This window comes from Podarcis pityusensis (assembly GCF_964106645.2).
Source record: "Podarcis pityusensis genome assembly, chromosome: 7".
NCBI lineage: Eukaryota > Metazoa > Chordata > Lepidosauria > Squamata > Lacertidae > Podarcis > Podarcis pityusensis.
In genome coordinates, this window is record NC_138031.1 from 15,754,190 (window position 1) to 15,768,442 (window position 14,253).

The 14,253-nt window shown below is 44.0% G+C and overlaps 1 protein-coding gene across 4 annotated transcripts in view; it reads right to left on the minus strand.

The window, feature by feature from the left end:
* Nucleotides 1-14,253, minus strand: part of COL14A1 (collagen type XIV alpha 1 chain) — a 131,034-nt gene that overhangs the window by 103,056 nt on the left and 13,725 nt on the right. For 3 of the 4 annotated variants that reach the window (XM_081012464.1, XM_081012465.1, XM_081012466.1), the window contains exons 3-4: nucleotides 10,101-10,217; nucleotides 5,624-5,767 (exon numbers count right to left, since the gene is read on the minus strand). The exons of the other annotated variant lie outside the window; for it this stretch is intronic. In XM_081012464.1, coding sequence (XP_080868590.1) covers nucleotides 5,624-5,767; nucleotides 10,101-10,217 — 261 coding nt within the window. The remainder of the gene's footprint in view (nucleotides 1-5,623; nucleotides 5,768-10,100; nucleotides 10,218-14,253) is intronic. 4 annotated transcript variants of the gene reach the window in all.

Consider the following 14,253-nt stretch of genomic DNA (forward strand, 5'->3'; position numbering starts at 1 on the left):
GCAAAAATAGAATAAAACAGTTTTTTTAAAAAAAGAAAGACAGCAAAATAAATGGTTCACCAGCAAAATGAGCAGAATTAGCAATTGGCAGGCATCAGGTCAGCAAAGGCTAGTCTCACTTAGCACAATGCGTGACTGAGGCCCAATCTGCACAAGACATTTAAAGCAGGCAACAAGGATGCAACAGAGCTTAACTCTAGCACCAGCCCATGTGAAAAGAGTCTTCAGGAGTTCCGGACTTGTGGGACTGATGCCACAAATTCCTCTCTCTGAGCCGTCAATGTCCAAATCTGGTGAGCAGAGAACCAACTCAAAAAGGCACGGCTGATTTGAATATTCAGAGACTGCAATGGGACAAAGGTAAAGGGACCCCTGACCATTAGGTCCAGTCGTGGCCGACTCTGGGGTTGTGGCGCTCATCTCGCTTTATTGGCCAAGGGAGCCGGCGTACAGCTTCCGGGTCATGTGGCCAGCATGACTAAGCTGCTTCTGGCAAACCAAAGCAGCGCACGGAAACGCCGTTTACCTTCCCGCCGGAGCGGTACCTATTTATCTACTTGCACTCTGACGTGCTTTCAAACTGCTAGGTTGGCAGGAGCAAGGACCGAGCAATGGGAGCTCACCCTGTCGCGGGGATTCGAACCGTGACCTTCTGATCAGCAAGTCCTAGGCTCTGTGGTTTAACCTACAGTGCCACCCTAAAAGGCTTTATAAACCTAAACCAACCCCTTAACTATTGGCTAACAGCGAATACAGTGCTAATGAAAGTCTTGTCTTTTTTCCAAGTTGTAATGAAGAAAAATGGTTCTTGGCGTTTCTGCCGAACTATTTTAATGTTACCCTTATCTGTTCTTCATTAGACTAGAAACAACCCTTTCAGATGCTTCTTATATCTCTGAATTCTTTATAACAAAAACCCCAACATCCATTGTCGTCAGTCTCCTCTGAATCCTGTCCAATTTGTACAGTCTTCCTGAAATGTGGAAAACTAAATATAGTCTTACTGCAGCAAGAACATGCCTCTATTATTGTGTAGCTGACTTAATAAAAGCCATCTATTAAAAGCATTTGTTGGGGAGGAGGTGGCTGCATCTTATTAAAAAATCATATTCTGCTCATGGCCCTCTTTCAGTCATGCTACTGATCTGTCAGTTATACATTTCCCCTTTTATATTTTTCATCCTTCCTTTGGGCCTTTTCACATATTATGGCTTGCTAGCGAAAAGACGCTCTTAAAGGCATCACAACCAAACCTTGGTTACAAAGTGAGGATACACGCAATACACTTAATTTGCAAACACAAGTTTGTAAAACTCCAGTTTGTTCACACATTTTTTTTATTCTCTTGTTACTTGGACTGCTTTAAATATGCATTAGTATGCATTTAGTAATGTTTTCTTTTGAAATGCTTAAGGTAGAAAAAATTGTTAACTTTGCTGCTTTTAATACGCATTCCGTAGCTGACCGCCTTTGTAATGTTTTATTTTGAAATCTTTGAGATGATATTTTAGTTTCCTGCTAGTTCTGTTGCTTTGAATGTATACTTTCTTCAGTAATGGTTTTATTCTGGATTGTTTTCTTTCAGTGTTTTAATGCAGCTTGTAAACAGCTTTGAGATTTTGTTCTTAAAAAATATAAAGCGGTATAGAAATGAAATGGAAAAGAATAGTAACAATAATATTTATGTGAATCAGCCGCTAAAATAAAGCTGAATCTCAGTGCTCTTAAGAAATGTTAACTATATACTACATTTCTCAGAGAGTTGCTGTTTTTCTCTTGAAGCAAAAGCAGTCACAGGGCACCTTAAAGACTAACCAATTATTAAGTTTTTGTGGACTGCAGTCTACTTTAGCAGATGTATGACCTGTTATCCTGAGTTTCAAGAATATCTTCACTTGGGGTGGGGGTTGGTGGGGAAATTATTTTATTTTTTAGATATATATACTGCAATTCATCAAAAGATCTTGGGGCGTTTCACAAGGTACAGTGGTGCCTCGCAAGACGAAATTAATCCGTTCCGCGAGTGTCTTCGTCTAGCGGTTTTTTCGTCTTGCGAAGCAACCCTATTAGCGGCTTAACGGATTAGCGCTATTAGCGGTTTAGCGGCTATTAAAGGCTTATCGGCTTATCGGATTAGCTGCTAAAAGGCTATTAAAGGCTTAGCGGCTTAGATAAAGGGGGGGGGGAGCGGAAAAAAAATCTCAAGACTTGCAAGACATTTTCGTCTTGCGAAGCAAGCCCATAGGGAAATTCGTCCTGCGAAGCAACTCAAAAACGGAAAACCCTTTCGTCTAGCGGGTTTTCCGTCTTGCGAGGCATTCGTCTTGCGGGGCACCACTGTAATGCATTCTTCATCGTGCTGCATGTGTTAATTGGCTTACCGATGTAGGTACACCTGTGTTGTCAACAGAATTGCATTTATTTTTGTGTGTGAATTACCACTGTTAATAAGACACTTAACACTGCATCTACGTTTTAGCATTTCATTTCCCTCTGACTTCACTGTTTTCCACCTCCTTCCAATGCCAACCATGTGTACATATTTACCTGCAACTCAGGATAACAGTTGTCTGCAAAAGCTTATGACATGGCAAACATGTCAATAAACACACAAGACGTAACCAGCTGTACTTTTGAAAAAAATAAGGTATACTATTCATTGTATCAAATTGTAGATTTCAACAGAAGTAGCTCATAAAGTTCAACGAAAAAAGCAGAAGACCCAGTGGATCAGTTCATTCTCTAATCAGTTCATGCATAAGGTCCATATACGTATAAGTGTCTATTCCATCTGTGTGTTCATAGAGTCCAACAATCCACATGAAAGGTTGTTACAGTTCCACAGACTCCTTTCACAGAGTCTAAGACAAGGATTTCCGGAATATTAGCCTTGTTTCGCCGTCCTGGGCTTCATCAGTAGTACAAACTCTAGGTAATGCTTTATGAGCTACTTCTGTTGAAATCTACAATTTGATACAATGAATAGTATACCTTATTTATTCAAAAGTACAGCCGGTTATGTCTTGTGTGTTTATTGAATATGTTTCACGTAACCAGAGGTTTGTTGTTGTTTTGCAAATGGCAAACATGTCAGTCTTTAAGGTGCCCGCAGAACTCTTTCCCATTTATAGCACATCCGCATTTAAGACAGAAAAGGCGGGCTCTGAGAGGCACAAATGTCTGATTTCATTCAGACAAGCTGTTATGCTTCCATGCGGACGTCTCGCTGCAGCCAATAAGCACAGACCAAAGCCAAGCTTTGGAATATACTGTCAGCCTTGCATTCTAAATCACACTGTCAACCTTGCCTTTCCGGTGGAATTAAGCAACTCTGAAAACAACCACAGCTAATAACTCAGAGCCTGGATCAACCATTCAACAGTTTGCTCTTTAACTTAAAAGCAGCATGTGGCTTGGCGGTTTTCTTGCATTGGGGTGTTATATCAAATAATACAGCCAGTTACACTGAGAAATGGCTCTGAGAGAGATTGGCCCAGCTTCTCTTCATCAACAGTCATCAGGCCTCTGCCAATGGATGCAAGATTTCCTTCTGGGTCGAGACTCATATATTTTAGGGGTCACTGCCAGTGACCCACCCAGGGCTGTAGCTGGGGGGGGGTGAGGTGGGCCCCCGCCAGGGGCGCAGGCAATTGAGGCACACAAAATTGGCTAAAAATATGTTCATAAATATAAATATTGTTTATTGCCTCATAAGAAATGGTTTTAAATAGAGGGTGAATTGAGGGGGGTTGGAGGAGAGGTGAAAAGAAGAGCTAATTTGTCTGCGGCTAGGGGGCACAATCTGGATGGTTCTGCCCAGGGTGCAAGATCACCTAGCTACAGCTCTGGACCCACAGCACCAATGGGCACAGAAATGAGCTAGAGAGAGCACTGGCCTCAAGAGGCAGAGACACGGAAGGGAAGATCTGATTCCATACCAGATAAGCGTCCAAGTCACACCACTCGGTTGTAGCAATGGAGAGCCTGCTCTGTGAGTTTGCCAGGGATGTTGCAGGCTATCAAAATCTCTGAGCAAATGCACACACCACATGAATTGGATCCCACCTGTACTCTGGTTTACATCTGACGGGAGAAGTCCACTGGTACATAATTGGCTCTGCACCTAGAAGGTATATGCGAGGGCTGCCATTTGTCCGGGTTGTCCTGGAAACATCCAGGAATTGGGAAGGAAAATGGCATCCAGGAGTATTTTTGTGCAGAATTGTCAAGGGGGATGATTTTTTGTTGTCATTAAATTCTTTAAAAAATCTGAAAAAGCTCAACAACTTCAACCTAATAAAATAAAGTTATAAAGGCTCAACAACTTTGTCCGGATTTTCCACTTTTGGGAATATGGCAACCCTAGTATATGCTCCAGCTCAGAGTTTTTTTAAAAATCAGTGTCTGGAGTTGGGAGAACTCAGACAGGTACCTTAGGACTCTATACAGTGGTACCTCGGTTTTCGAACATCTCCATTGATGAACATTTTGGTTTTCGAATGCCGTAAACACTTTGGTTTTAGAACACGCCTCGGAAGTCGAACATGCCATGAGGCTTCCGCCGAGTGCAAGATCCTGCACCCTAGCTGTCGGCTATTGAGTTTTTGGTTTTTGAATAATGATAATAATAATAATAATTTATTATTTATACCCCACCCATCTGGCTGGGTTCCCCCAGCCACTCTGTGTGGCTTCCAACAAAATATTAAAATACAATAGTCTATGTCTGAGAACTCGAATGGTCTTCCGGAACGAATTACATTCGAAAACCAAGGTACCACTGTACTGTGATTGGCACATAAGAAAAACAGAATCTGCCATATGCCAATTTGGGCCGCTGGTCCATTTAGCTTAGTATGGTCTACACTGACTGGCAGCAGCCCTCCAGAGACCCATACTGGGGCAGCCATAGCTGGAGATGTTGGGAATTGAACCTGCAATCTTCTGCATGCAAAGCAGGTGCTCTACCGCTGAGCTAAGACGCTTGCCCAAAGGCAGTGGTTCTCCAGAGTCTTATGCAGGGGTTTTTCCTACCACTTATTGGTTAGTATTTTAATCTTTTTCCCCATCCTCATTTTTTATGGTGTAAGGGATTGAAACTGGAACATGCAAAGCATGTGTTCTGCCACGGAGCTATGAGCTGGAACTGAAGAAGCTGGAGTTCTCTAAGTATGAGATAAAGTATGGCTGCATTGCCCAGGGAAGAGCTCAGAGGGTGCAAATCAATGTCACACTATTACAATCATTCCATAATCAGCAGCCAGATGGAATGAACTCCCCACTTTTCCTGCTACACACTGTTCTGGAGGTTCTCTTGCCCTTCCACCGAGCTGATTTGTGGGTTGTGATGGAAGTGGGGGGTAAGCCCCAGTTGCACTAGCAGGACTCATTGCAGTGGCTCCTGCTAACACAACTGTTTAGTTGAATCTGGCTCCCCATGTCTGCACCATCCTTGGGGGCTTTTCTTTTCGACTTTAGATCCTTGATGCCAAGACTCTGCAGTGTGATGACAGGCAAGAAAGCACACATTCCACATTGCAAAACACATTTCAAATGCTCATCTTGAAAACCAGCCTCTTGCAAAGCCCTGTGAGAAACATAGATAACGGGAGAGAAAACATACTTCGGAACTGGCCTTGAGCCGCTTTGCTTTCCTGATCCTTAGCAAGCGCCACAATCTGAACTGTATAGCCCTGATCGGGGATAAGGCCTTGAATAATTGCTTTGTTTGCATTGTTTTGAAGAGTGAGCTCGTTGGTTTTTCCACCTGCCGAAAAGGAAAAAAAAGAAAAAGACCAGAGTTGCATTTTTTATTTAAAAACAAAAATAGCACAGAGATCCACATTTTTGTATGTGCATGCAATGTTCCTGCTTCATAAAGGCAACATAAATCCACAGTTAAACTATATAAACATGCAAAGCTGTCTTATAACAAATCAGAACACTCCCATTTGTTCCAGAACTTTTTTTGTGTAACTTCCCAAGGAAAAAGGCACTGCATTCCATTACCCGCACCCCACCCAAACCCCTCCAAAATCCTAAAGTAGTTATTAAAGCCTCTTTAGATTCCAGCTTGGATATGGAGATACATAAATAAGTTGCTCTATGCATTCATATATTCTTCAACACAATACGATACTTCCTTGGCATCAGTTGGAACATACAACTTTAAATCGTGTTTCTACCTGTCTCTTCACTGGGAAATTACTCGTTAATCCTTTGCAATCATAGGCAGCAAAGTTACAGAGCCTTGAGCAATCTGGGATCCCTTTCCATAATATGAAGCACTACAGTTGAAATGTTTACACTATGAAACAAAAGGGATGGAGTCTGTGCGGCTGGATAAAAGGTAAAGGGACCCCTGACCATTAGGTCCAGTCGTGGCCGACTCTGGGGTTGCGGCGCTCATCTCGCTTTATTGGCCAAGGGAGCCGGCGTGCAGCTTCCGGGTCATGTGGCCAGCATGACTAAGCCGCTTCTGGTGAACCGGAGCAGCGCACGGAAACGCCGTTTACCTTCCCGCTGGAGCGATACCTATTTATCTACTTGCACTTTGATGTGCTTTCGAACTGCTAGGTTGGCAGGAGCAGGGACCGAGCAACGGGAGCTCACCCCATCGTGGGGATTCAAACCGCCGACGGTCTGATCGGCAAGTCCTAGGCTCTGTGGTTTAACCCACAGCGCCACCTGTGTCCCTATGGCTGGATATAAACCCCAAATAAAAAGTGCTGCTTACAGAAAACTTGCATGTCAAGAAGAAACATTCCTAAGGCATCATTCAAGCATGGTTGCTTGACCCACATTATGAAGCTGTTCATGCAGGTCCTGCTTTATGAACACAATACATTTCCTGGAAGTCGTTCATTAGGCAACTGTTTGCATAGCAAGTTGAAGAGTTCCGTTCATATAATGAGTTGATGAGTTCCATTGATTCCTATGGGGAAATTTCTAATGCGTTCCCAACCACAGAATCTGCAGTGGTTTGGCTACAAATTCCTCGTGTTGGCATGAGTGAATTTTTGCACAGTAAACATTCGTAAAGTGGGACCTGTGTGTATTATTTTTGAGAATTCATACCTGCTGAACTTTAGAGTCATGTTGGCATGTAGCAAGAGAGCATCACTCACCACCCCTAATATCACCAAATGCAAACAGACAAGGTCTGTTTATAAGGGAATAGGAAATGGTGGAGAAATCTGATTTGGCTACATTTAAAGTCAAATCTATCAAATGTGGACTTCCTGAAACTATATGTGAAATTTGCACTTATCTAAATTTTGCAATGCAGTAAAAAAATGTTTACAAAGATTCATGTAATGCGGAAAGAGTGCATTAAAATGATGATATTAGTGAAGAATAACAAATACAGACTACATTAAGGAAAACTGCTTGCAAAAATGTGTACATGTGTGCATATAGCCGATGTGTTTATTAGGAGAAATTCAGACTAAAATGCTGGTGAATTAAATGAGGATAAAAAAAAAAAAGTAATTGCAATTTCTGCAAAATGTGGAGAACTGAAATTTGAAAGAATGAGAAACTCCGAGAAATGAAATTGACAGGTCCTTCCATCCCTATAAGTAGGTGGCTTGCAAGCCTTCACCTCCAGAGAAGACTTATCTGCATCCAGCACCTGTCTGTTGCAGAAGATTCTGGTGGAACCAGTTCTATGGCTAGAGAGGGAGGGCTCCTTACAGCCTCCTAAGGGTTCAAGTCCCATGAAAGAGAAAGGAACAGAGACTCTGACATAGCTTGGATTGCAAAGAATGATCGTTTATTTAGGCATGGACATAATTCCAGAAAGGGAAGCTTAAAGTTGCCAGATAGTGACTCTCAAAAACTTATTATTGTTATTATTTAAACGGGTGAAGGTTAAACTTTTTGGCAGCTAGGTCAAAATCTGTACAAGTCCCATATACCCTCAGAGGCAGCAGAAGCAAAATCCCAATCTGAACACTGTGGGAGAAATGTTTGCATCGATTCATACAGCTAGCATGGCAAGAAGCTTGTGACCATATTGATGGGGTTGGTTGCAAAATGTCTGGTCCTTGGAATTGCTACATGACAATGCCTGCAGGCTAGTCAGGCCTGCCAGACTCCCCACTTGGCCCATGAGGCTGTCTCAGCCAAGCCATGCCTTATGTATCATACGACATCAGGTGTGAGGAAGTTAAAGGCAGGGCTTTGAGGCATCATCGATTGGTTGCGCCTGGAAAGTCCAGTGCACCAAGTTCTGCAAGCCCAGACAATCAGCTGACCACTCAGGGTTGCAAAGCATCAAGTGCAAGCACTGTCCCTTTGCCCTAACGGTTTGGTTTTAAGCAGCTCTGTGTTTTCAGTTCAAAACGGTTAACTGCCAAACTCTTCAGAACGGAACAGGCATGTTGCAGACATAAGGCATGCTCTCACTGAACAGCCTTTAACCTAATGCAAACTTTGTTTAACTAGGCGAAAGAGGAGGTTTAGAGGAATAGTCCAAATATATGTTGTTCTCCCCCAAACATACCTTTGATCACTGCATGAAGCAAGTACAACTTCTTCAGTTTCTTTACAACTAGCGTTTCTGCAGCAACAGCCAGAATGATATCTCTTCAGCAAACACTATCCTCAAGGGCAAACTACAAGTTACACACAGATGTGTGCAAGTGTTTCTGGGTTTTCTAAGGGCTTGCTAAAAGCTGCAGTTCTGAGCTCAACAGCAACAGCAGCATGATGCTGAATTTCTGCCGAATTTTAAAAGAATCCAGGCTGCATGATGTGTATAACATGCAATTTCCCCCTCAGTTACAATGATACTGTGAGTATTAAGCCAACGGAGTCTTGCATGCTGGCATAACGGTAATTCCAACTTCAGCTGTAAACCTTTTCCAAGGCCTTTGCACAAGCAGACTGTGTGAGTGAACAAGGTACCTGGGTAGGCCTGGTTTACAAGTCTCGCCAAGCCAAACCATGGTTACAGCTTGTGGTTAGCCTGGACAGAGTTAAACCATGAGCCCGGGTTCAGTGTGTTATCCCATACTATTCAGAACATTTCCCTGTCACTAGGGGTGCCAACTTACCATACTTTTCTGTGTATAAGACGAGGTTTTTTTACTCTAAAATAATGTTCAAAAATGTGCCTCATCTTATACATGGATAGTGAATGAGGGGGCGGGTGATTGGCTGCAGCTGTGAGCAGGAGATTGGGTGGCTGATTGTTAGCTGCTAGAAGAGCTGCTTTGGATTGGCTGCTGCTGCTCTAATTGGGTTGGTTTCTGCAGCAAGGACTGCTGTGGATTGGCTGTCGCTGCCGCGATTGGCGGCTGGTGTTCTGGAATGCGTGCGATTGTCAGTGGACAGCTTTTCTCAGTTGGGTTAGTGATTTTCTGGGTCCGTTGGCGATCAGCTGTCGCTGCGGCAAGTGGGCAGTGGATTGGTGGCTGCTGGTGATTGTCAGCATCTGTGCTGTGCGCGAGCAATTTCCGGCAACCCCCCCCCCCAAAAAAAGCTGTACAACTCTGGGTAACCCCCCCTCAAAAAAGCTCAACAACTCTGAGCCATCTCCCCCCATTTTCTTAAAATTGAGTCGTCCCCCCCAAAAAAATAGGGGGCATCTTATACATGAGGGAGTCTTATACACGGAAAAGTACAGTAAATAAAATATAGGGGAGGGGGATTATGCCCATCCTGATCACATGACAGGGCTCACCCTCACTATTTGAATGGCAATGTCCATCAACTTTGAGGGGCCCCGGCCCCTTCATATATCTTGTTGGGGGGAAGCGAAGGGACCTCAGCCCCTAGGAGTGAGCTCTGATGCCTGTTGTTTTCCTTAGAGCAAAGCATCCGACAGGAAGTGGGGAGAAAGCAGCTTTGTTGTTGCTGCCAAGACAATAGCTTAGAATGAAAGAACAATGCCTCAGCAATGCCAAGTGTAGAACCAGCCTAGGTTTTTAGCTCAGTGACTTGTAAAAATAAATAAATGGAGCTGTTATAAAAAGTCTGGGGTGTGCTGCTGTTGTCCCATCTTCAATGGACAAATCCCTCATCAGGTTCTTTGGAGCTCAGCTTGAAAAGTGTCAATACAGGGGAAAGATAGCATTTCATCCCCCTCCCCTTACCTGCATTTGGAGTGACGAGGAGTCTATATCCATCAATCTGCCCTTTAGGGGCTTTCCATGAAATCTGAACACTGTCATGAGCAACAACAGTGTATCTTAATCTTGACGGCGGGGCCACTGAAAGGGAAGCAAAAATATAAGCACTGAAGGACTTACCACACTTCGTTTGAAACTTAAGATTACAGCACATACAGACATTCAAATTAAACAAGAGACGACACAATTTTCAGACAAGACAAAGGATGCGGGTTATCAGGAGAGTCCCGTGATGAGCGTCTATTAGTTTGTAAAATGACGTTGAAATACGTCAAGGTGAATTATCAGTTCCCAAAGACATAAGCTACACAATAAATGTAAAAAAGCACTATTGTCCCCACAGGGAAAGACAAAGAAACGTTGGGGTTAGAGGTTAAAACATCCTAGTTTAGCAAGCAAAGTCAATGCACAAACTTTATTTTGTTGTGTATTATCTGTTCTTTGTTATGTTATGGTGCAGGGAACATTCTAATGGGCTCTTTATAGCTTTTGGGGGGTCTCCTGGAGAGTAGGGAAGTGGAGATGGCTCAAGGTCATATTGTGAAAGACTTGGGAGGGCATGAATTTTGAGTATGTTTTAGAGTGCATGCAGGAAAAAGGAGAATTGTAATTTTCAAAGGGTGGTGGGTGGAACAAGTTAACAACATGGAATACACTGATTGGCTGGAGCTCCCAAGCCTACCAGCAATTAAGTGTGCTAGAAGTCCCTTAGTTTTAGGCAGAATGTCCCTTAGAATAGGTCTACTCTGTAACCGCTTTGCAAATGACTAAAGCAATAATTTTTAACAAAATAAACATAAATTGCCCAACTGACATGGCTTCCCACCGATGGACCCTACAAATTTTAGTCCTCTGAAATTCTCCTCCAGAGAATTTCTAGACCATTTTAAATTGCCAGAATTCCCATGAGAGGTGTGGAAAAGCCATAGCAGTTAATTTATTTGACGTGGCTGTGTAGGCGATCCTGTATGCCGGTACATTACAACGTTTTAAAAAGGCATTCCACAGTGCACATACCACCCCCCGCCAAATACATCTATTCCTGATATCAGAATCACAGATCTGCCTGTAGCCCAGCGCTGCACAATTTGCAATCCACTCAATCAAACCAGGAGCTTAACAAGCTCTGGTTGGGTGCTGCTTGAGGCTGTAGAGACAGTAGGTTGTCAGAGATCTAGAAAGCCATCATATGCAGCTGGTGAGCTGGGTTTGGCAGGGGAGACAAGTTGTGCAGACTTGCCTTAGAGCTCAAAATAGCTAGCAAGGCACAAGCCTCGCAAATTGCCCGGAGTGCGATGGCATATGAGCAACTCTCCTTCTCCACCCAGTACCACGCCTTCCTCTGCTAAACGTGGCAAACCTCCAAGCAATTCCACCTTCACCCTATGCCTGCCTCGCTCATCCTTGCCAAACCAAAAGTTCCAATTTCCTAACCCTACAATATCCTCAAGCTTTCCACTGCAATGCCCTATTGCTCCTTCCCATCTCAGCCATTCAACTTGGTGAGGTTGCTGCATCGTCAGTAAAAGAAATGGGAACCCGTTGTGCTTGAAATGGTATTAAAAGGCTTCTCCTTCTGGTGTGTGGTCCATGCACATCCATGCATGAACTGATCAGGAGCTGCAAAAGTCTTACATGAAGGCACCTTTTGGGCTTCCTTCTCTGTGCCTGAACATCCCAGCAGTTCAGAGCAACTTCACATAATTAATGTATGTGCTAACTTTTTTAAATAATGAAGCTGAGCCCCAAAGCAAACCAGAAAAGTAACATGTGCACACACACACACACAGCATACATAAATCCTACCATTAAAACATCAGGCCAGTTTAATGCCCAACCGCACTTCCCCCAGTTTATCTGAGCAACGGTGAGAAGTGACTGGTCTTGTATATAGCCTCAAAAGGAATTTAATATACATGACAGCAACTGAGCGATTCAGGCAAGCAGAGACAAGCAACATGAGCTGGATAAATGGAGTCAGAGAGAGGAATTACAGAGAATAGGCCACCTTTGCCACATCTCAGTTAGGTATGTTCCCAGCAACCAAGCTACATGACCAGCAGAATCATATCTGAGATAGCTTTTCCGAGCTCTACCACTCCAGACATATTTGAACTGCCTTTACTGTAACATGGTGCTCTCTTGCTCTCACACACGCATGAACAATGAAACATACAATCCCTTTTCTGCAGTCTGAGTGGTACAGTTTAGAAAGAGTTGCGCTATGTGATTCTGCTGATGAGGGTGAAAATGCCCTAATAATGGGGTCTTACTATCACCACAGGGACACAGGTGGCGCTGTGGGTTAAACTACAGAGCCTAGGACTTGCCGATCAGAAGGTCGGCGGTTCAAATCCCCGCGACAGGGTGAGCTCCTGTTGCTCGGTCCCTGCTCCTGCCAACCTAGCAGTTCGAAAGCACGTCAAGTGCAAGTAGATAAATAGGTACCGCTCTGGTGGGAAGGTAAACAGCGTTTCCGTGCACTGCTCTGGTTCGCTAGAAGCGGCTTAGTCATGCTGGCCACATGACCCGGAAGCTGTACGCTGGCTCCCTTGGCCAATAAAGCGAGAGGAGCGCCGCAACCCCAGAGACAGCCATGACTGGACCTAATGGTCAGGGGTCCCTTTACCTTTACTATCACCACCCCAAGTCTTTGGGAAGCCATACCTATGCATTTAAATACAAACAAACAAGACTGAGTACCTGAGCAATCCATGCTTAATCAGAATCTGGTTGAACAATGGTGGAACTGCCCATAAAAACAAAAGGAGAAAAGACAAGGATCCAAAACCAACAGCACTTGAGTTCTCAACTAGGGCAACCTCACCAAGCAATTGAGACAAAACTTTTTAATGATTTGTTTGTGCGGAGGTTAGACAACGTTGCATCTGGTGGAAGTGCCAGGGTGCAACTCAGCTTGTGTTGCAGGCTGATGTACCTGCGTGAGAAAGGGTAGGTAGAAAGAGGAACCAGTTTGCTTCCTCAAGTGTCCTGAGCTGATCTGGCTTCATTGTTAGACTGATGCTGAAGTCACTTCCTGCTTTGCTACACTTCTTATTTCTTCTTCAAGTGTCAGGGTGCAACTCAGTATACTTCCAACAGTACATTTCCTATCACTTTCCTTGTTATAAAAATACCATTGCAATGCTACAACCTGAACTTGCTACAAAATGTGATTAGATCCTACTGCAAAATAGCAACAGGAGCCCCCAAGCTGGAGCGGGGGGCGGAGCAGAGATCACTTCTTAAGACCTGCCATTTGCATTTCAAAGGACGCTCACAGTCCTGTGGTTGCTCAGGCTTTTTGTGGCGATTTACATAAAACAGGCATGTCCAACAGGTAGAACGTGATCTACTGGTAGATCACTGGACGTCTGCGGTAGATCGCTGGTAGATCATTGGCTCCCCCAAAGAAGCTGAACAACTGTGGCTCCCCTAAAACAAGCTCAACATTTCCCCTCCTCCCTGAAAAAACTCAAAAACTTTGACCCGAACCCCCCCAAAATGGGCCTTCCTCCTTCCAAAAAAAATCTCAACAACTTTGACCTGAACCCCCAAAAAGGGGGTAGATCACTGCCTGTTTTTAACTCTAAGACTAGATTGCAGTCTCTTGAGAGTTGGCCACCCCGACATAAAAAATATGTACATTAATTGGATTAGCACAAGTACAGTGGTACCTCAGGTTAAGAACTTATTTCGTTCTGGAGGTCCGTCCTTAACCTGAAACTGTTCTTAACCTGAAGCACCACTTTAGCTAATGGGGCCTCCTGCTGCCACCGCGCCACCAGAGCACGATTTCTGTTCTCATCCTGAAGCAAAGTTCTTAACCCGAGGTACTATTTCTGGGTTAGCAGAGTCTGGGTTACCTGAAGCGTCTGTAACCTGAAGCGTATGTAACCCGAGGTACCACATCTAGTATGCTGCTACACTTACACACTGGCTTGACAAGAGCTGACAGTGTCATCAATTTGCACTCATTTGGGCAATGGCCTGACCCTTCCTTACCAATAACCACACCTTTCAAATCTGCAGTGGCAAAGACTGAGGGATCAGCCGTCTCTTGGGTGACCAAGAGTTCAGAGGGGGGTTCTGCTATGCTCAGTTGATCAGGGTCATG